Below are 23466 nucleotides of genomic sequence, written 5' to 3'. Positions count from 1 at the left end.
CGCCTGGAGCGCGCATCATCTGTCACATGAGCGCGCTATCCAATGAAGACCTCTCCAGTCGTGTGAAGAAGCGCAGACCCGAGAAGACCTGAGACCTGTTAGATTCACTCCTGGAGTTTCTGAACGACTGATCGGACCGTGTTTCATCGCCTGAAGACGCTCACACACATTAATGGTGAGTCTCTACATTATGTGGCTGAAAAACAATTATTCTGAAGAGACTCTGTTCGAAAACGAGCTTCATTTTTGGACTCGTTTCTCATCGTCACGCATTTTAAGTTTCAGTTCTCACGCTGTGATGCACAATTACTATGATGAAAATATCGAAATATAGACTGTGGATTCATACTGATAATCGAAGCACGAGCTTCTCGTCTATAATATAAAAGTGTTTCAAACTGCGCAGCATTTCCCTATAATGTGAATGCATCATTAAAATACCTTATTTAAAATGTCATTCTGCTGGTGAATCGCACAAATAGCCTGAATTCAGAATGAGTTTCATTCGATATGCATTTTCATTTAAAGACATGTAGTTAAACATTGATAAGGATGAATAAATAGCCTGCTTAATAAAACTGACACATTCACTGAAAAGATTATTAAAGCGAAATGTGAATCATTTCTTATAAGAATTTGTTTCCATTAAGCTTTTTTTTATTATCAAGCTTAGCTTTTTCCATCATTTTAATATTTCCTTATTTTAATAATATTGCAGTGCTTTAATGCAAAACAAGGACATTTTCTGTATCATATTCACAAAACATTCAGAAAACTAATTCGATTAAAAAGGTTTTTAAAAAGTGAGGAGAATAAATTAGCCGAACGATAAACTCACCACATGTAAATTCAACTCTTCGGTTTTCTAGTGTGTAGGCCTATTGAAGAATGAAACTACTTATTTATCAATAAATTAAATGAATAAAAACAGTATGCTAATCCTACAATCAAATATTTAAAATTATTATTAGAATAGGATATTAGAATTATAAAGCGCGTAGGCTGTGTGTGTGTGTGTGTGTGTGTGTGGTCAGGAGACAGGAGTCAATATGATAAAACCCCATCTTTCCTCTGCGTGCCCAGAAGTAAAACAGATATTTTGTGAGCTCTAGATCTCTAGCATTATTCATTTTTTTCATAACACCCTTTTGATCACACTGCACTCGCACACTGTCGTCGCTGTATTTGACCGCGCTGAGGTAGAGTATTTTACAGTGCGAAGTTGTTTTGTGGATCTGATGTTTAGATTGACACTGTTGTCAGAATGCACGTGCACATAACCAGTCTTTATTTCTGTTTATATCATTATCAATATTAATTTTCAGAATGTGTATGTCCTCAGCGTGTGTCCGAGAAGCAGTGACCGAGGACTGTGATGATGGAGTTCAGCGCAGATGTGGAGCTGGAGGAACAGTGTCCTGTGTGTGGAGATAAAGTGTCCGGGTATCATTACGGTCTTCTGACCTGCGAAAGCTGCAAGGTACGATCTCATCATATTTCTCTTTACGCGTTATAGTTATAAACCACAGTTTATGTGCACTGGAAAAATAGGCTAATTATTTTATTGTAGCTATAATCGGTTACACTTTATTTTAAGGGGTCATTGTTACAGTGTAATTATATATTTAAGTACTGAGTGATATTAATGAACTACATGTTCTTACTATAGGGTTAGGGTAGATTAGGATTTGGTTGAGGGTTAGTTGCATGGAATTATCCATCATTTACTGTTATTAAGTACATGTAACATATGTAACAAGGACACTGTAAAATAAAGTGTTATCCTATAATGTTATGAAAAGCATTACTGTGTAACAGTCTTTGTTCATTAGCCTATATTAATTAAATTTATTTATCATTAATAATATTTTTTGGTTGTATCATGTATGCAAATACATACTGGATTTCAAAAACTGACTACACTAAAAAATGTTGGTTCCCCAAAGAACCTTTCAATGAGCAGATCTTAAAATAACCATATTTTTACTCAGTGTGCAGAACATTTTAATCATCTAAAGAATCTTTTTACACTATAAAGAACCTTTTATGCGATGGAAAGATTCCATGGATGTCAAAGGTTCTTTTAAGAGTGTAGAGGGTAACATTTTATTTGACAGTGTTCTTGTTACATATGTTACATGCAATTACTATAGTAATAACTATAAATTATGCATAATTACATGCAACTAAACCAAAGCCTAACCCTATAGTAAGTACATGCAGTTAATTAATATTACTCAGTCATTAAATGTATAATTACACTGTAACACGGACACCTTAAAATAAGATCTAGATTAATGTTGCTGTAAAAAAGCCAAAACTAATTTCCTTAAAAAGATTTCCTTTTAATTTAGAACAAATTACAATGCAACCGTTTCTTTAACAGCTGACAGAATATAATCCTTTATGCATGATCATAACAGGGTTTTTTCAAGAGGACGGTTCAGAATAACAAGAGATACACGTGCACACAGAACCAGGACTGTGGCATCGACAAAACCCAGCGCAAGAGATGCCCGTTCTGCCGCTTCCAGAAGTGCCTGAGCGTCGGCATGAGGCTCGAGGGTGAGAACACACACACACACACACACACACACACACACACACACACACACACACACACACACACACACACACACACACACACATGTACTTTCTGTATAATTAGGGTTAGTTGCATGTAACTATGCATCATTTACTGTTATAATTACTACATGTAAAATGTGTAACAGACAAAATAAAGTGTTACCCCTTGTTCTCCTTGTTACATATGTTACATGTACTTACCATAGTAATAACAGTAAATGATGCATATTTACATGCAACTAACCCTCAACCAAACCCCAATCCTACCCTAACCCTATAGTTGCTTAATATTACTCAGTACTTAAATATATAATTACACTGTAAAGCCTGTGTAACCCTTTATTGTAAGGTGTCTTTGTTACACTGTAATTATATATTTAAGTACTGAGTAATATTAAGCAACTACATGTCCTTACTATAGGGTTAGGGTAGGATTAGGGTTTGTTTTAGTATTAGTTGCATGTAATTATGCATAATTTACTGTTATTATAGTATGTAGCATATGTAACAATGACACTGTAAAATAAAGTGTTACCAAAAATTCAGTATCTGGAAAAAACAGGAAAACATTTCAAGTAATATTTCCTGATTATGAATTAAAATCATTTTTATCCTATTAAATAACATTCACTCATAGATGTATTAAATCTATAACGCGTCTAAATTGGCCTTAATCAGCTTAAAAGTAATAAATAACATGTGTCTTGACACTGTGCAACATGTAGATTTATATTAGTTAACAAACTGTTTTTTGGCCCAATTATATTGTCTTCCAAATCCATTTGAATGATTATTTGGTGGAAAACGTTGTGTTATTTGTGTGCGGCGCGCGCGATTCCCAGGCCGAGTGCAGAGAAGCACCTGTTTCCGCGCGCGCCTGTGACACATTCCTCACGCGCTGATAAGACTCGCGGATTCATGGAGACTCACCAAAACCACAGCGGAAAATATCCATATGAAGAGAAATATCCACTTGCCTTCGCCCTGACTAACTTAAGCAAAACCGTGCCACGCATTCCTTGCTTTATTTGGCTTTTTAATCACTCTTCTCCTAAAATATCCCACTTATCCGATGAAGAGTACATCTGCAAGATGTAAATAATACATAATGTGTCTTTAATACTATGAACTAACATTTAAATTAATCATGTGAGTGCCTAGAAAACATGCCTAGAAAAATTGACATCTTCACCCTTTATTCAAATATTATTCAAAATTTGGGTACCACTCTATTTTAATAACATATTTGTTAATAATGACCTTACAAGTTCGATTAAACCATTAAGGTGTCTGTGTTACAGTGTGATTATATATTTAAGTACTGAGTAATAATTAACTACATGTACTTGCTATAGTGTTAGGGTTTGGTGTATGTAATTATGCATCATATACAGTAATAACTTGCATGTAACAAGGACACTGTTAAATAAAGTGTTACCAAAATTCTTTGGACTTTGTTAGTATATTGCATTGTAAATTTTTGTGATAATAACACAAAGAAACATGCCAAATTGTGCCGACATGAGTTTTGTCCAGGCTGTCATACAAAGAAATTCTGAACAAGAGAGAACCAACAAAATATGAATAACTGATTATGTTGTAGTTAATGTATGCTTTTTCCTCTCAGCTTTTTGTTTTGCATAGAAAAATAAAACCTGTTGCTTTTTTGCCGAATAATTTTTTGCCAAATAATTTTGTCATAAAAAACATGTTTAGTGTTTTGTTCGTTCCTCAAATTTAAAGTATTAAAAAAAAAAATTAAATCTTATTTTACAAGATCTTATTTTACAGTAATTAATCTTTATTTTACTGTGTCCTTGTTACCCATGTTATATGTAGTTACTTTAGTAAATTAACTAAATAATAAAAACAATTTTAACAAATTGTGCATAATTACATGCAACTAACCCTAAACCAAACCCTAACCCTATAGTAAGTACATGTAGTTAATTATTATTACTCAGTACTTAAATGTATAATTACACTGTAACACAGAAACCTTAAAATAAAGTTCAACCAAATATTTTCCTCATATTTTGTAAGGTCATTAATAACAAATTCCCCCTCCGGATGTCACTTTTGGCCACTACTGTACATGTTTTTACACTGCACTTTTAAAATGTTCCTGCATGATGTAAATACAGCTGTAATCTATAATTACACTGTTGACCCCTTAATACCCCTAAACCTGTCCTAACCTGACCCTAACCTGACCCTGTCTCTCCTCAACAGCAGCTCAGGTGTTCTGGGTTACACTTTATTAGGTAACACTTTATTTTACAGTGTCTTTGTTACACGTTACATGTAACTATAGTAATTACTATAAATTGTGCTTAATTACATGCAACTAACCTAAACCAGACCCTAACCCTATAGTAAGTACATGTTGTTAATTATTATTACTCAGTCATTAAATGTATAATTACACTGTAACACGGACACCTTGAAATAAGTTGTACCCCTTTATTTTAAGGTGTCTGTGTTACAATGTAATTATACATTTAATGACTGAGTAATATGAATTATCTACATGTACAGTCCTTACTATAGGGTTAGGGTCTGGGTTATTTGCATGTAATTAAGCACATATTATAGTAATTACTATAGTTACTACATGTAACGTGTGTAACAAAGACACTAAAATAAAGTGTTACCTAGTAAAGTGTAACCGTTTATTTTAAGGTGTCCGTGTTACAGTGTAACTATACATTTAATGACTGAGATTTAATGTACTCACTATAGGGTTAGGGTTTGTTTAAAGTCAGTTGCATGCACAATAATTACAGTACATGTAACGTGTAACAAGGACACTGTACAATACTGTTACCGAGTTTTGCAACACAACATCAACACAATAAGCACATATATAATAGTTAAGGACCTCTAATATAAAGTGTGTTATAAGTTTGACTGCATCCTGTCGCTCTCTCTCTTTTCCCAGCTGTGCGTGCGGACCGAATGCGAGGGGGAAGGAACAAGTTCGGGCCCATGTACAAGCGCGACCGTGCGCTGAAACAGCAGAAGAGAGCTTTAATCAGAGCCAGCGGCTTTAAAATCGAGGGCAACCCGACCCTCCTGTCAACCGGTCAGACTGAGTACTCTCATCCCGGGTCGCTCTCGGTCCTCCAGCCCCCGCCTCTCTCGTCTCCGGAGTACGAGTGTCCTCCTCTCTGTCCTCCAGCCCTGAGTGTGGCGCTGCAGAGCTACGGCTCATTCCCGGCTCAGTACCAGTACAGCGCTCCCAGGTCCATTAAAGCGGAGTACCCGGATATGTACTCCAGTTCTCCAGACTCGTCTCTGGGATACCCGTACCCTGATGGCTGCATGCCCGAGTCCCCTCACTCCAGTCCCATGAACCCCGGGCTTCCCCCGCTGGTGCTGGAGCTCGTCAGCTACGACCCGGATGAGGAGCAGGTACGAATCATCAGCTGGAGTTATAAATGAGACCTATACTTTATATTAGGTGTCTTTAACGATCAGTAACTAAAAGTATTTGTTAGGTACAAATAGGGCTGTCTTAATAAAAATTCTAATTTCGAATATTCGTCGGATTAAAAGAAAACTGCACATTCGAATGCAAAAACCGTGCATTTGAATTTTTGGTGTGTCATGGTGATGACGTAACTGATGCGGTTTGTTTTTGTTAGTTTATCCAGTATACAGCAGGTGTGGCTGCGTGTTAATCGGGAAAATGTCGTATAAAGGCTCTTCCTGCTGACGAAAACCCACGATCATAAATCGTGCAACGACTTACTTGACCATACTCGCATACTCTGGTGTTTTTGACAAATAATATGTAGATATAGTGAGTAGAACTGGATTGTTTCTGAATGGCGGTTTGCTATTTTGTGTTCATGTAGTAACGTTACATTACGCTATGTGTTGAAGCGTGTTTTCTCAGGTTACTGATGCACTTATATAGTTTTATGCACTATTGTAAACTACTTTTCCTTCCTTGCATGCACATTAAGGAAATTATATTTTATTTAAGAACAGTTGTTTATGCACTTTAAAAAGTGAATGTCATTTCATTTCAATAAAAGATGCGATTTGCTTATTGCGCTCGCTTTGCGCCCTCTTGTGGGCATAGGAGACAATACAGAACTTTTTTCCTCTAACATTAAGTATTGCCTTTAGAATTCGAATATAACTTGAATTTTGCTAATATTTAAGAAAGAAATTCGAATTGAGCTTTTCAGCCATTTTGACAGCCCTAGTAGGTACAATGACTTTATTTTACAGTGTCATTGTTACATTTGTTACATGCAGAGTTACTATAGTAAAAACTATGCATAATTACATGCAACTAACCCTGAACCAATCCAAACCCTAATCCTAACCCTATAGTAAGTACATTCTGTAGCGGCCTTTCACAGACAGCAACATAGTGTCGGCCCAGATCCGGCCCACATCTGGTAAGTATGGAATCCACATGTACCAGATGTGCGTTTATATTATAAATAGACTATTAGGAGTATAATATGAGATAACATTGTTGAATTTAACAAAGATACAGTAATTGCAGTTGCAATGCATGAAATGCTTGCCTGTCTACTTTTCTCATACGGGAGACGGTCCTAGAACAGCAAAGATCGCCTCTGAGTACATGTTGTTGCTTAATATTACTCAGTACTTAAATGTATAGGACGTTAATTTGGACGAAATTTGGACGTTAACTAATGGGACCATAGAAAAATTGGGGACACTGTGAAAAATTTGTAATCACAACATTTTTTGTCTTGTCAAATCAACTAAGATAATTAATGTGATTCAGATAACATAATATTTTGAGTTTCTGTTGATTAAACCAATTTTCTTCATTGTATTAACTCAAATTTTTAATTTCAAAGAACTACACATTTTAATGCAACCAGGTTACTTACTTTTTTATGTTAAACCAACAAAACTATTTTTGTACAGTCACTTTAGTTTAGGGTCCAATTCTCACTATAAACTAGTTGCTTACTAGCATGCATATCACTATGATATTGACTGTTTATTAGTTTATTAGCATGACCATATTCTACATCCCTTAATCCTAAACTTAACAATGACCTTACTATTAAAAAGCAGTAATTAGGAGTTGAAGGCAAAAATCATAGTTAATAGTTAGAATTGGACCCTTAACTAAAGTATGACCATAGAGGGTTGCTATTTTTTCTTTAACATTTTGTATTTTGTATTTTTTTAATGGTATAAACAATATTCACCTCTGAATTTTGCACCATTTATTTACACATAAAATAATACATTTTATTAATAACACATTTCATGCTATTTTTCAATGAATGCGGTATTTAAGTTAAAAACAGAGTGAAGGTATTTAATATCACACACTATTCTTATCAAAAACTAACTTTATCAGGACAATAACTTTATTCTAGAGCTGCTGTAAAGCCAAAACAGTCTCTGTTACTTTAATCTCCTATTATCACTGTAAAGCTGCTTTGAAATAATCTCCATGGTTAAAGCGCTGTATAAACGAAGGTGACTTGACTTCTGCATGCACTGGTCAGTGTTTGATGGTTCCCTGTGTTTGCAGGTGCGAGGGAAGATCTGTGCGTATCTCCACCAGGAGCAAAGCGGCCGAGGGAAGCTGGACAAACCTCGAGCCTTCAGTCTGCTGTGCGTCATGGCGGATCAGACGCTCTTCTCCATCGTGGAGTGGGCAAGAAGCTGTGTCTTCTTCAAGGAACTAAAGGTACAGATCCGAGATAAATCCATCATCCCAATAAATGTTTTGTCTAATAAAAGCCAATGTATTTTGGAGAAAGTCTGCTATTTTGTCGCCGAATCGTGTATCTCCATGAAAGATAACGCTGGGGACGCCGAGGCATTCAGATATTCTCGTCAAGCAGCTTTAAAACTTAAGATTACATTTGAATGTTTCGATTTTTGCAGTAGCATGGCTGATATCTGCGTTGAAGCGTCAAAGTCAGGAATTCTTGCTCGCTCTCCAAAGGTTTTGACTGGCTGTTGATGGAGTTTTAGCTAAATATATCAGACCTGGTCACTCAGTTGCAGTTCACATCAGGGAGTGTTGCTAATCATTCATTCCCAAACAGATACAGTGTTGAATCCGCTCCGCTCTGACCTCTTATGAACAACGTACAGTCAAACCAAACATTATTCAGACACCAGATATCATTTTTGATATTGTTTCACTAGTGTGTGCAGGACACCATAGTTCATTTATGTAAGTGAGGAGAGCAGAATATAGTAAACTGTGACATATTATACCCAATAATTCTTCATACAGTGACTACCAGTGAAAAGTGTTTTGTCTTTAATTGCTAATGCTCTTTTTACACACAGACTGAACAAAATGAAGCATTGCTTGGTGATTGGTTGAGCTAAACTGGTATTATCTAATTGTGTAGTTAAATTTAACAGCTGACAGATATTCAACATGATTCATGTGTGAGACAGTCTAACAGAAGGACGGACAAAACCAGCGAGAGTTCGTAACTCTGAGTTCTGATTTTCTAAACTATTATGAAGAAACTGTTATAATGTGAGAAATGTTGAAGGTGTCTGAATATATTTTGTTTTTGACTGTATATTACAGCGAATATCCCGTCGATAAGCGCCTGCATGCTGGAATGAATTCAAGCAAATCGTGTAGAATTTGGAACTTTGTTTTTTCACATTCACACCTGCGTGACCGTCGCATTCCATTCTGTCGCCATGGCAACTAGCGTCAGGATTCCGAGTGATGCGTAAAATGTTTCAGTTTTTGAAAATGCATGCCAGATTAATTACATTCCGCGCAGAAGATAACTCAGGAATCCCATGCAACGCTCCCTCTCCGCCGCATTGTTCCCGACGGTGCATTCGGACTCAAAAGGGCTTTATTAAACTCAGGTTTGTGTACGTCCTGTTAGGTTTGTGCACGACAATCTGAAGTGCGCCACTCGTGTGAGGGAGGTCAAGTGGGACGGATTGGATGTGGATATATGGTTTGAGTGATTGTGTCTGTGCTGAGGTTGATGTATGTGGCGCTACACTTCTATTAGAGCTTTCCTGAACACTGACACAGTGTGGCCTTCAAAACCAGAGCGCTGAATACACACAGGGTCAGTGGGGGAGGAAGACGCGGGACTGATGAAGGACGAGAGGTGAGAAGGTGCGAGAGGTCATCGTCTGACGCTCGTAAATACAGCACTCGTTTTATGATCTCGTTCTGCTCAGACGCTCATCTGTACGCGAGGGTTGCACTGCTGTGGATGTTTGAGTTAAACCAACTGGATGTCACACATTTATTCTTGTTTTGGTCTTTTATTGAGTGGAGAGTTGTCGTAAAGCCTTTGAAATATTTAGATTTAGTTTTTAGATCATGTATGAAATATCTATTCCTATTCTTGAACACTTTTTTGGGCTGCTTTATGCCGTTTCTGGAGCTTTTCTGGACCCGGGCTTTCTCACACACACTCATTTACGCAGCTTTGTGACCAGTCACTCGTCTGTTTACGAACCTCATGTCCTTCCAAACCATGACTTTCTTTCTACTGTGGAACGCAAAGGAATGTATATTTTGAAAAATATAATTTAGGTTTTTTTTGCCAATACAAGGAAAGTGAAAGATGAACAATAAATGAAAAATATCTTCTTTTGTTTTCAACCATACAATTAAAGTCAAAACAAAACAACATTGAATTGTTTTAGTATTATATACTAGTGAAGTATTTATTTATACTGTATATTTTCAGTTTTCAATTTTATATGCTTTTGTCATTTCCATTAATTTTTTATATTTCTATTTAGCTTTAAATAATTTTTAGTAATTTTAGTACTTATTTAAAATTAGAAATAATAGTTTAAGTTTTTTGTTTCATATTTTAACTTTATTTTAATTAGTGAAAACAAATTTTTCATTGTTTTAGTTATTGATGACACTAAATCTCATTGTACAGACTGAAAGACGATGGCTGAGTCCGAAATCGCTTGAGTAGACACTTATTTTGAATAATAAGTAATTACTTCACGACTGCTAAACAAGTACATTCTATATAGTATGAATGTAATCTGGACGTACTTCATCCGCCATGTTGTCATTATCATGTGATCTACCAGCGTCGCTTCACTGTCATTCATCAATCCTCTCCTGTGGCCTCATGGGATAGTAAAGTGTCCATCATATACACACTTCAGAATCTCACCAGTTTTAGATCATCCGGGTGCTTTTCACCTAATGTTTTATGAGCACTGTGAACTCAGACATACTTCTTATGTCACATACTGTTTTTCGCCTATAGTAGGGAAGTATTTGATTTCGGACGCAGCCCATTTTCCACAGAAGAACGTAAGTCAAATAGGTTTGGAACGACAAGAGGGCGAGTGAATGAATGAATTATCCCTTTAAGTGTCAGGGATTGGTGTTGTTGTAAGTTTGGTGACACTTGTGTGTTTGAGTGTGTGTGTCGGGCTCCTGACATCATGTGTGCTTCTGTCTGTCTTGGGTTTATTTTCTGTCCCGTGGTTTTGTGTGTCCTGTGCCAGATCATCATCTATGTTATTGTGCGGAAGTCTTGTCTGTTTGTCGTGTCTTGCTCCAGTCCTGTGTTTCTCCCTCACTGGGGAGGTTTAAGTTTTGTTCTGGTTATTTTTGGATTAAATAAAGCCCTCAAAGTCCTCACAATTCTTGACCCACACCTGACCCTTAAAGTCCCCCTGTGGTGAAAATCCAGCTTTTAATGTTGTTTATGTGTCTATGTGGTGTTTTTAATATGCTTTAAGACAAACCATGTGTAAATTCATAAGTCGACACCATTGCTGAGTATTTCCTCCTTAAAACTGCAGTGAACCAAAGACAGTCTCAAAAACACGCTTTGAAATCGCTGGTGTTTCTGACGTCACAAACTACCTTGTAACCAATCAGGGCTGCGTTTCCCAAAAGCATCGTAAGCCTAAGTTGATCGTAAAAACGATCGTACGACTGATCTTAATATTAAGGTCTGTTTCCCAAAAGCATCGTAGCTTAAGTAGCACTTGAAAATCTTCGTAGAACTACGAGTGCTCTGGAGTAATCGTACATCCCCAAGTGCATCGTAAGAAGACAGAGTTATGAGGACACCTGCAGGACAACCGGCAGATTACACTTTTATCTAGATTTAACACACTGCAACGTGAGTAATATAATAATATTTTGATTGTACTTTATTGTACACTTTATTGTACTCGTTTTTTGTTTACGTGAATTTATAAATGAAATAAATAAAAAGGGGAAAAAAAGATAAAAAAAACACATCTAAATTAAATGAATGAACAAAAAAAAATCATAAAAGAAGTAATGTGGGAAATTTGCTTCAAAGACTGGGCAAAATAGGGATGAATTCATAAAAATCTGTCAATGACTTGCTGACGTGCACGAAAACCAGCCATGTATTGGGCATTTCTTGGTTGGCCATGTGGTCCCATGCCATCTTCGTCCTCCACATCCTCCTCCTCCTCCTCCTCTTCATCTTCCTCCCTGTTAAGTAAGGGCACTCTCATCTGCACTGCAATGTTGTGCAGCATAGCTGTTACTATTATTACTGCACAGCACTTTTGTGGAGCAAACAAAAGACCACCGCTGGACTGGTGAATTGCCCGAAAGCGCATCTTCCACCTCCCTATTGTGCGTTCCACAATACTACGTGCAACACGGTGTGCCTCGTTGAAATTTGTCTCCCTGTTATTCATAGGATTAGCCACAGGCGTGAAGAGATATGGCCTCAGTGGGTAACCACTGTCCCCAAGCAGCCTCCACTGTCCCTGTGAGTTTTGTGCCTCCTGACCAACAGATGAATTGGTGAACATGAAGCAGTCGTGTGTGCTTCCGGGCCACCTTGCCACAATGTCTGTAATCAAACCCTTATGGTCACAGATCACCTGGCAGTTGATAGCTGCATAGCCTTTGCAGCATATATATACATGGCCATCCACAGATGGTGTAAGGATCAGGATCAAGGTACCATCGATCACTCCAGTGACCTGTGGGATGTGATGATGTGTTAAAAAATACTGTTGTATTTCTGTGATGTCCTGATGTCTTGATGCTGGAAATGTAATGTGTTCCACAGCAAGTGGAAGTAATGCATTGGTGATCGCTTGAACAGCTCTTGAAACTGATGCCTTACTTAGTCCAAGTCCATCACCAAGTACCTGGAGAAAACTGCCTGTTGCATAAAATCTCAAGGCTGATAGGAGTTGGATTTCAGGGGACAAGGCAAAATTTCTCCTGCGCATCAGCTGAGGTCCAATGCTATTTAGCAATTGGGCTATTTGTCCTCTTGGCAGACGGTATCGCCTTATTATAGCCATGTCATCAAGGATATCCAAGGGGTTTTGATGCTGTCTGATGAAGGCATTTAAAGTCACCAGTCTACTTCGTGGTCGTCTCTGTCTTTGTCTTTCTCTGACCCTCAGTTGAAGAACACGCTGTAGTGCAGCCATGATTTCCTCTGCAAGTCTAGTGAGGTGTAAACTCTATACTAATCCTAGCTTAATTGAAGAAACCATGTGAAGGTTATCAGGCTGTGATAATGTTCACATATCCCACTGCCTATCATCAATTTCAGTAATGACATTAGGCCCTACCTTGAAGAAAGTGAAGGTGTGGCATGCTTAGAAACTGTATAGATTACATATTCCTTTAATCTATCCTCTGTTCATAATGATGAAAAGTTGTGCTTATTATAAAAATGTATACATAGAACAGTACTGGTAAAAAATGTTGTTTTTTTTTGTCTATACCTGTAGAAATGTATTGGCTAGATGAAGTACATACTGTACATATATTTGTGTTATCTGTCACGCTAAATATATAGACTTTATATTAATAATATTGAAACTTAAATGCTTATGTCTGAAAATAATCATCAACCATTAGCCATTTACTTCAGAAACATTTGGAAGAACTCATAACAATTATTATAGTATTTCATATGGTCTTAGGCCTCGTGTGCATGGTTCAACAGACACATGGACATCAAAAACACTGCATATAGCTTTATTAATAAAAAACATTGCATAGTTTTATTAATTTGGGTTATTCAGTTCCCCACGACCTGCAAAATACATTGTACAGTGAGATGAGTCATAACTACATATAGAAAACATTTCACATTGCACAATAAATTACTGAAACAATAAATCACATTACCTGTGTCTTCTGGCAAGATAATTGGCACAGAAATTGAGGGCCTTGCAAAACTCATCTCCTCTAGTGCAAGCCTCCTCTCTTCTAAGGCCAGTTTGGCCTTCTTGAGCTCAATGAGCTGCTGTTGGAAGTTGTTGTCTCTCTCATTGGCTTCTTGAAGGCATTGCCTAATGTCTTTCAAGACATCTAGTTTCTCTCTCTCCAGCTGCACTAGGTCCTGACTACAGCTACAGACATTCTCAAACTGCTGAGGTGTTGTGGCTGCAGTCTGGACCACTGAAGATGGAGGCTGAGGCCTGGGAGGGTTGTTTGGAGGACTAGGAGATGGTAGGTGCTCGGAGATGGCAGATGAAACTGATGGTTCCTCTGAGCATGAAGGACCTGACTCAGGTTCAGGCTCAGGCTCAGGTTGAGTTATCCCTACTCCTCCATGGATGTCAATACCACCACTAATTCCATCTGAAGCACTTGTGCCAAGTATTGACAATGCCTTTTCTATGGAGCGAATTATGTGCCATAATTTAACAAACAAATCCAGCATTTTGCAAACAAACTCAATCTACTTCGCAAAGGAAAACTCGACTCGCAAACAAACTCGATCCGCTTTGCAAAGGAAAACTCGACTCGCAAACAAACAGAAAGCAATGTGCAAGCACAAAGGTCAGTTTGAGTGAAAATGCAGTGGAGTTACAAATATGTATTGTGTTTTACAAATATAAATAAATGAGCCAAGATAATACTTCACAAATATATACAAACCATCCTTCAAATTGCATGTAACCTTTGAACAAATACCAAATCTAGTGCATGCAAATGCATATCTGTCTGTTATGATTGTGTGACGCTTCGCTTTTTATGAGATCTCTCGGCTCGATTTTCTCACAAATGTATCCAGGCAGATTTTCTCACAAATGCGTCCAGGCAGATTTTCTCAGCTGCAGCTGAGCAACTTCCTCTTCTAAAACAGTAGATGGCGCTAAACTAGAGGCTAATTTAGCGCTAGTCTCCCAGGAGAAGCACTGATTTGAAACTTGCCTTTGCCTACAGCTGAGGAAAATGACCGGTGAACGGGTGTGTTTCTGTCTTATTTGATCTATAATTAACCTTTTTGAGGTTTTCTCTTGCAAAATGTTTATTGCCTATCTAGACAGAAATCCACATTAGCACTTAGTAGCACTTCATTCTCTCTAGGATCGGGGAATCTAAGCTGAAAGCTCTGCCATCTTGTTGCTTTTTGTCATTTTTTTCTGCATCGGACTCATGCGAAATTACTAAATTAGTGATTATGTCTACACTGAACAAATCTATTTCTTTCGTTCTCCATAAATGAATGAGAACATTTCATTTAATTGAAAGGAGGGTCCCACTTATTTATTTATTTAGTTGGAATTCAGTCAGCTTTACTGTTAATGTAATAAAATAATTAATGAACAAAACAAACAATATACAATTGTTTCTTAACTTGCCTGTGACGTATGCCGTGCCCAAATTATTATTTTGGACACACAAATGAAACCCGCCACTCAATTAAATGAAATGTTCTCATTCATTTATGGAGAACGAAAGAAATAGATTTGTTCAGTGTAGACATAATCACTAATTTAGTAATTTCGCATGAGTCCGATGCAGAAAAAAATGACAAAAAGCAACAAGATGGCAGAGCTTTCAGCTTAGATTCCCCGATCCTAGAGAGAATGAAGTGCTACTAAGTGCTAATGTGGATTTCTGTCTAGATAGGCAATAAACATTTTGCAAGAGAAAACCTCAAAAAGGTTAATTATAGATCAAATAAGACAGAAACACACCCGTTCACCGGTCATTTTCCTCAGCTGTAGGCAAAGGCAAGTTTCAAATCAGTGCTTCTCCTGGGAGACTAGCGCTAAATTAGCCTCTAGTTTAGCGCCATCTACTGTTTTAGAAGAGGAAGTTGCTCAACTGCATTTGTGAGAAAATCTGCCTGGACGCATTTGTGAGAAAATCTGCCTGGATACATTTGTGAGAAAATCGAGCCGAGAGATCTCATAAAAAGCGAAGTGTCACACAATCATAACAGACAGATATGCATTTGTATGCACTAGATTTGGTATTTGTTCAAAGGTTACATGCAATTTGAAGGATGGTTTGTATATATTTGTGAAGTATTATCTTGGCTCATTTATTTATATTTGTAAAACACAATACATATTTGTAACTCCACTGCATTTTCACTCAAACTGACCTTTGTGCTTGCACATTGCTTTCTGTTTGTTTGCGAGTCGAGTTTTCCTTTGCAAAGCGGATCGAGTTTGTTTGCGAGTGGAGTTTTCCTTTGCGAAGTAGATTGAGTTTGTTTGCAAAATGCTGGATTTGTTTGTTATAATTATGGCACATAATTCGCTCCATACTTTTCTTCCTCGGCTGTAAGAAGGGGGGACTCATTGGTCCCACCACCTGTTTTTTTAATTGCAGTCCTCTGCAGTGCCCTCTTCCTTTTTGCCAGGCTTGCAAAATCCTGCCACTTCTTGCGGACCTCCTTCCCTGACCTTTGAACACCCCTGGTTGCAGTTAGTTTGGTAGCAATGTCCTCCCAGATGTTTTGTTTTTCTTTATTAGTATGGTGTCCTTTAAATCTGGTAAAAATCACATATTTGTTTTTCTCTATCTCCTCTAAGAGGACATTAATTTCATCGTTTTGAAAGGTATCTTTTCTTGTTTTTTTTGTTCAGCCATTTTGTCAGTGTCTCCGCCTGTATGTAGGTGCTTTATATAGACTTGATTGTCTTGATTGGTAATCCATAACAGATGACAATTATTAGGTTAAACGTTCAGAATACGATTCCATATAAGGTTAAATTTCAGCACTTCGCGAATGGACAGTGACTCTTAAGTAGCATGTAGAGTTCTCTTAAGTAGAGTTCATGTTAAGTGCATTTTTGGGAAATGCTCGTGGAATTGCTGCGAGCGTTCGTAGCCTTGCACGTAGAAAGCGCTCTTAAGAGCTAAGATACATCGTTATCGGGAAACCCGGCCCAGATCAACGTGTGATCGTCAACCAGTGGATCTCTGAGCTGAGTGAGTGAGTGGAGGCGGGGCTCATTTGCATATTCATAGAACCGCGTATACTAAATGAGGCAAGGGTGTCGAGTTACAGTCAAGATATTTTAAGGCATTTTTTTTTAAGGAAAAAAACTTTTAAATGTAATTTTGGTGACTGAAGATGAGTTTTAAGGATTAAAATGATTGACTACAGGGGGACTTTGTCACAATATTATGCTTTAAATCGGTATCATAGAGGCCTGATACTGTGAGCCCATTACAACTCTTCTTTTCCCATGATTCAGGTTGGAGATCAGATGCGACTGCTGCATAACTGCTGGAGCGAGCTGTTGCTTCTCGATCACATCTGCAGACAGGTGCATCATGGGAGAGACAACAGTCTGCTGCTCATTACAGGACAGGAGGTGAGATTATCCAAACCATCATTTATAATTACATGTCATTATGGAAAAGCAGAACATTTCAGTACAAAGAGTCTAATGAATGGGGCATCTGTGTTAAACGTCTCAAACAGGAAATGCTGATCTTGCATAATATGCTTTTGTATTCGTCAGTGACTCATATATTCGTCGGGAGGGAGAGAGGCAGACTCTTAGTTAAAGTCCCACTGAAGTGCCTTGGATCGCGCAGCTTTGTTTGATGCGTTGATGTAATCTCCACTGAAACAGGAAGCTAAGGCGGGGCATATTGAATGGCTCCTCCCCCTTTTAAAATAGCCAATAGCGTTTAGTTTACAGACTGCGAGTCGTACTTGACAGCACCAATTCTATAGTGGATTCAATAGTGTTTAGTTTATATCACAGACTGATGGCACCATGTAAGCGAATACGAGCGCTGATGATACTTTGGATTCAATAGTAGAAGTGTGAATAAAGTCTAGCCATTTCATTCCTAACCACGTACAGTTGGAAAACTTCATGAAACTCGAGCATTCGAGCAACTGAACACACACTCAAACCCATATCTCTCCGTGACGTGTCAACGCTCGCTTTGGTCAGGTGTTGTTTATAGCATAGGGGGCGGAGCTTCAGATTCTAGAGAGCATGTGATTGGACAGAAGATGTGATGAGAAGCGGTGATGTCATAAAAATCCCTGATCCATTTCAGCGGAAGTGAGAGACTAAGTTTTGAATGCTTATATCTATTAAATGCAAATTTTATCATTGTTTTGTAAAACACCAGCTTATTCATAACCGTAAGGCTAACATATTCATACTAAAAGCTAAAAAACTTACATTTTGATTTCAGGAGGCCTTTAAAGAACCTGTCTCTTTCAGGCTTCTACTATGTTGTTATTTGGGCTTTTAATGCTCCAAACCTCATTGATGCATGAGTGAGGTTGTATAGAGACGCCTCATGTTGAAAGATCTGTGTGTGTGTGTGCTGTAGGTGGATCTGTCGGCGGTGTGTGACGCGGGACCGCCTCTGTCCGGTATGGTCCAGAGAGGACAGGATCTGGCCCGGAGACTTCAGCTTCTTCAGGTGGACAGAAGAGAGGTGGCCTGCCTGAAGTTCCTCATCCTCTTCAACCCCAGTGAGTCTGAGCACACACACACACACACACACACACACACTGATGGAGGAATTACACACGAGGACTACACACAGCGTGATTCGGACACTTTCCCCAGTCATCTCAATGGCAAAAAGTGTCCAAATATTCCTGAATCCCCAATACTTTTTATAATAATAATAAACTTTATTTTCTATAGCGCCTTTAAAAGTTACATCTCAAAGCGCTTCACAAAAATAAGAAAAAATAAAAGAGAATTACAACAATATAAAAAAGCATTCATAAAAGAGAAATGTCCAAATCATCCTGAATCCCCTTTACTTTTTAGTACGTAGTGAGACACAGAAGCTGTTTCTATCCAAAGTTGTGAATTTAACTTTGGAATATCACAAAAGCAAAACATTTGCAAATAAAACCACTGTTTCTTGGAAAATTTTTGGGAAATTCTCGCAAAATATCAAATGGAAGTTGCTCTTTTCTATCCTTCAAAAATGAGTGTGTCTCAGAGTGTCAGACGAAACACAACACTGTCATGTTCTCGTGTTCAGATGCATTTTTTTAGTAATGCCAAGCTGCTAAATATTTTATTGGGTATAAATCACAGGTAAAAGTACTTTTAAGAAATCTTAATCCATATCCAGTAAATCATGAACATTAGGAAGTCATTGGCTTTCAAATTTTGTTGTGGACAACAGGGAACAAAACAAGGATGAGAACCGCTGCCAACAGAGAACCAGTTATTCATTATTAATTACAAATAATACAAATAAGCTATTGCACATTTTAGTTAATACTGTTCAGGAATAAATAAAGAAAACATTAAACAAAGATTTCTTTGTGACAACATGCCCCAATATAAAGGCTGGATGAGGTAGATGTCAGAGTTCAACCAAAATGTAAACAGTTGAACAATTGCAAAGCAAAAATTTATGAAGCAAAAATGTACCAATGTTTTGGACAAAAAATACTGCAATTAATTATTAATCAAATGTATAAAAAAATTGCAATATCTGACAAACTGCTCCGAAGAACACATTTATTTAATCTGACCTTCTAGTCACATTTTACAGTATTTTCAACACACTTTGATTTTAGGAGACATGAATTGCAATACTTACTGTATATTGCACAGTTTAATAAATATTGCAAGCACTTATTAAAATGAATAAAAACACCACCTGAAAGACAGTTTGCTCTAGTACACAGCAACAAAACCTTTCCTAGAAATGTTCAATTACAATTTCATCTGGCACAATAAACAAACATATCTGAAAGGAGAAAACTGCAAACATTTGAAAGGAAAGAATTCGTCGTCTCCTCTCGCTCCGTCACATTGATGTCTTTCATTCTCTGCCCACATGAAAGCAGCTTGAGTAATTTGTGTCCTTCAAATGTCCTGAAAAGATTATTCAACATTTTAATTACTGTGTGAATGGCTCTTCTGCTAATGCTTTAAAGTGCTCCATTAATGGGTCAGGCTATTGTCACCCTCACACATAGACACACACACAAACACACACACACACGTTTGTTTTGCTATACTTGTGAGGACATTCCATAGGCGTAATGGGTTTTATACTGTACAAACTGTATATTCTGTCCACTTACACTAACCCTACCCATCACACACACACACACACACACACACACACTAACCCGACCCCTAAACCTACCCATCACACACACACACACTAACCCGACCCCTAAACCTACCCATCACACACACACACACACACTAACCCGACCCCTAAACCTACCCATCTCACACACACACACACGCACACTAACCCAACCCCTAAACCTACCCATCACACACAAACACACACACACTAACCCTACCCCTAAACCTACCCATCACACACACACACACAAATCCGACCCCTAAACCTACCCATTTCACACACACACACACACACACACACACACACACACACACACACACACACACACACACACACACACTAACTCGACCCCTAAACCTACCCATCACACACACACACACACACACATCCACAACCCTACCCATCACACACACACACACACACACACACACACACACATCCACAACCCTACCCATCACAGAAAACTTGCATTTTTACATTTTTAATAAAACACTGTTTAGTATGTTTTTAAAGCCATTTGAAATACGAGGACTCAGGAAATGTCCTCATAAATCACGTAATAAATCACGAAAACTCACTCACTCACCCGAGCAGGTGAACGGGGCTCTGCTGGAGTACACACTGATCCTGCACACTCTCTCACACACACAAACACTCACACACACACACACACACACTAACGCTCTGCCTGCTCCTCAGACGTGAAGCTCCTGGAGAACCAGCCGTTAGTGGAGAGTGTGCAGGAGCAGGTGAACGGGGCTCTGCTGGAGTACACACTCTTCTCATACCCTCATTGTGTGGATCGCTTCGGTCAGCTGATCCTGCGACTGGCGGAGGTGCGTTCGCTGAGCGCGCAGGCCGAGGACTATCTGTGTTACACACACCTGTGTGGAGAAGTGCCCTGCAACAACCTGCTCATAGAGATGCTTCACGCCAAGAGGTCGACCGCGGTGTGAACGGGACTCTCCTCTGCAGAGATTCATCCATGTGTGCAAAATGGATGTCGAACCGTTTTCCAAAGGCAATTATTTCATACCTAACGTGACGAACGAACAGATTTGATGTAATCTGTATTCCTTTTTATGCATGACAATCACTGATGGACACGGAGGCGTTTTTGTATTTGCAATAGTGTTTTCTTAGTGCTGTTTTGTTATTCTCTGGGCTATGAAGGTAATAATTGCAGAGTGTAATCTCTAAAGAGTGCAACAGCGGGTTCCCAAAGTATTTTTCCATTCATTTATCCCAAGGAAGTCTTTGTTAAAGCGTTATAAGCCATGAACCAAACCAACCAGCTATGAGGAGAATCACAACATCACCAAAAAACATTGATTTGAAGAAGAAAAAAAGTGTACAGGGTGAAAAGCAACGGTCCTAGCACTGAGCCTTGTGGTACTCCATACTGAGAATCACAACACTACAAACATCCATCTGAAGCAAAAACATATTTTAAAATCGGTATGAAGGTACGAATGAGACGGATTTAGTGAGGGAAAGAACTACAATCCCATGAAGCACTGTGAACACCATAATCGAATTAAAACGGAGAAACACAGAACTTATTTTAAAATGTTTATTATATATAAAACAATATATTTTAAGTTTATGCACAAAATATGCACAGGGTGAATGCAGATAAAGTGGACTCTTTTTGTTCAATGTGTAATTTATGTTCATTTCTTTTCTTTAATACGTTTGGTAACTTTGAGGTCGAGCTATAATATTTCAATTTAAAAATGGTTGAAAATGTGTTATTTGGCAGGTATATACACCAATAAATATTTTGAGATCATGCATAAGTGGGCCGTCTCTAATTTATCAAAATAATTCTGCATCCTAATTAGAAATTTTAAAAGCAAATTGTTTATTAACCTATAATTATACATTTATATTAAAAACAATTCAATTATATTCAACAAATTTATATAAATACCCCCCCCCCCCCCCCATTTTTTTAAAACTTAATTCATGCGTAAAAATTCAAAACAACTGATTGAACATGTTGTGTTGAATATCAGACTATTCAGAAATCAGAATATGGATGTAAATGAACTATGTGACTATAACACATAGGCTGAATAAGAGGAACATTCAAAATGTAACCATATTGTAAAACTAACAAATTCTTTGCATTTTATTCCGATAACTGTGCTTAACAAACAAAATAGGAAGTGTCACACTTATATTTGTTTACATTTAGTGAGCAACCTTACAAGTTAGAGATGAAAATCTAATGTCAGAGGGTTTTCTACCTTCCTCTTTAGAGGTGTGGCCACGCCCACCAGTGTCATATTACATCAGCCAGACCTATTTTATAATTTAAAGATATAGCGTCACTTTAATTAAAGAACATTGTTATGCTTTTTATGTGTAAACCCATTGAGCAGTCAATCAAGCTTTAAACGGTAGTTATATTTTTCAGAGTGTAGAGAGATTGACTTGATTACGTCATTTGCGGAGCTTCATGGAAGTGGGCGGAGCTAAAGAGCTCTTTTGGTTCATTCTGCTTGTTTCGACTCTCTGATAGGTGGAATTTTCTGTACAGCATCATGGGTAATGTAGTTTTCTCCACAATTTCCACTGTTATTTTAAAATTAAGTTGAAATAATGCGGGCTGACTTCTTTAACGGAAGCAAATAATACCATTAATTACAATCAACAACCTCGTAGCTCACAGCAGGTCTATCTTTTATGGTTTATAGTTATAGTTAAAAATCACTTCCCCTATGGAGAAAATGAATGGAGTTTTTTAGTTCTGGGACCGATTGTTGCACTCTATTGTCTAAGAAGAGCGATATTTATATATCTATGTTATATACCTTATTGCTCCTGTGCTTTTAAATGGAGGAAGAGTTTTGTACTTTTCTTGTTTGTCAATTTAGTCGTTATTTAAAAAATGTTCAAAAAGGGCCTGTCCAAAAAGAATCAAATTAAACGAAAGAAGGTATTTATTGAGATAATGTAATAAACAGTATCTATCAAAGTATTTAAAGCACATTTTACATAGATTACACATTTATTTGTCTTTCCATTTAACTGAAAAATTTGGTTGCAATAAAATAAAAAATAATAATAAAACATGCTGCAGTTTGTGTGTGAGTGTATGTGTGAATGAGTGTGTGTGTGTGTGAGTGAGAGAGAGTGTATGTGTGTTTGTGTGTGAGTGTGTGTGTCTGTGAGCGAGTGTGTGAGTGCATGTGAGAAGAGTTTGTGAGAGTTTGTATGTGTCTGAGAGTGTGTGTGTGTGTGTATGTGTGTGTCTGTAAGCGAGTGTGTGAGTGCATGTGAGAAGAGTGTGTGTGTGAGTGTATGTGTGAAAAGAGTGCGAGTGAGTGTGTGTGTGTGTGAGAAGAGTGTGTGAGTATGTGTGTGAGAGTTTGTATGTGTCTGAGTGTGTGTGTGAGTGCTTGTGTGAGAAGACTGTGAGTGTGTGTGTGTGTGTGTGTGTGTGAGAGTGTATGTGTGTGTGCTTGTGAGAGTGTGTGTGTGTGACAGTGTGTGTGTGTGTTTGTGAGAGACTCTGAATGGTTGTTTAAGAGCTGCTGTGTGTGTCTCTTCAGTGATATAAA

The 23466-nt window shown here is 37.9% G+C and overlaps 1 protein-coding gene across 2 annotated transcripts; it reads left to right on the top strand.

Annotated features, from left to right (window-relative positions):
• On the top strand, positions 1–23449 carry nr5a1a (nuclear receptor subfamily 5, group A, member 1a). Of its 2 annotated transcripts, none has more exons than XM_084086552.1 (8): positions 1–175; positions 1326–1480; positions 2424–2565; positions 5528–6000; positions 8129–8287; positions 17047–17166; positions 18152–18296; positions 20597–23449. In XM_084086552.1, exons 2-8 carry the CDS (start codon positions 1376–1378, stop codon positions 20851–20853), a joined length of 1401 nt encoding a protein of 466 aa, XP_083942678.1. In that variant the 5' UTR covers positions 1–175; positions 1326–1375; the 3' UTR covers positions 20854–23449. The 2 variants fall into 2 exon arrangements, with proteins under 2 accessions (XP_083942678.1, XP_083942677.1); XM_084086551.1 differs by having other exon boundaries at positions 2–175; positions 1343–1480.
• Positions 23450–23466: the final 17 nt, after the last annotated feature.

Source organism: Abramis brama, assembly GCF_963993115.1.
Source record: "Abramis brama genome assembly, chromosome: 16".
Taxonomy (NCBI): domain Eukaryota; kingdom Metazoa; phylum Chordata; class Actinopteri; order Cypriniformes; family Leuciscidae; genus Abramis; species Abramis brama.
The sequence above is the reverse complement of the archived record's forward strand: the minus strand, read 5'-3'. Positions and strand labels throughout refer to the sequence as shown.

Excerpts from the sequence above, each read along its gene's own strand:
- nr5a1a (XM_084086552.1), top strand. The coding sequence starts at position 1,376 with ATGATGGAGTTCAGCGCAGATGTGGAGCTGGAGGAACAGTGTCCTGTG. Across the intron at positions 8,288-17,046 it reads TCTTCTTCAAGGAACTAAAG|GTTGGAGATCAGATGCGACT; the intron begins GTACAGATCCGA and ends CCCATGATTCAG. Across the intron at positions 18,297-20,596 it reads CCTCATCCTCTTCAACCCCA|ACGTGAAGCTCCTGGAGAAC; the intron begins GTGAGTCTGAGC and ends CCTGCTCCTCAG.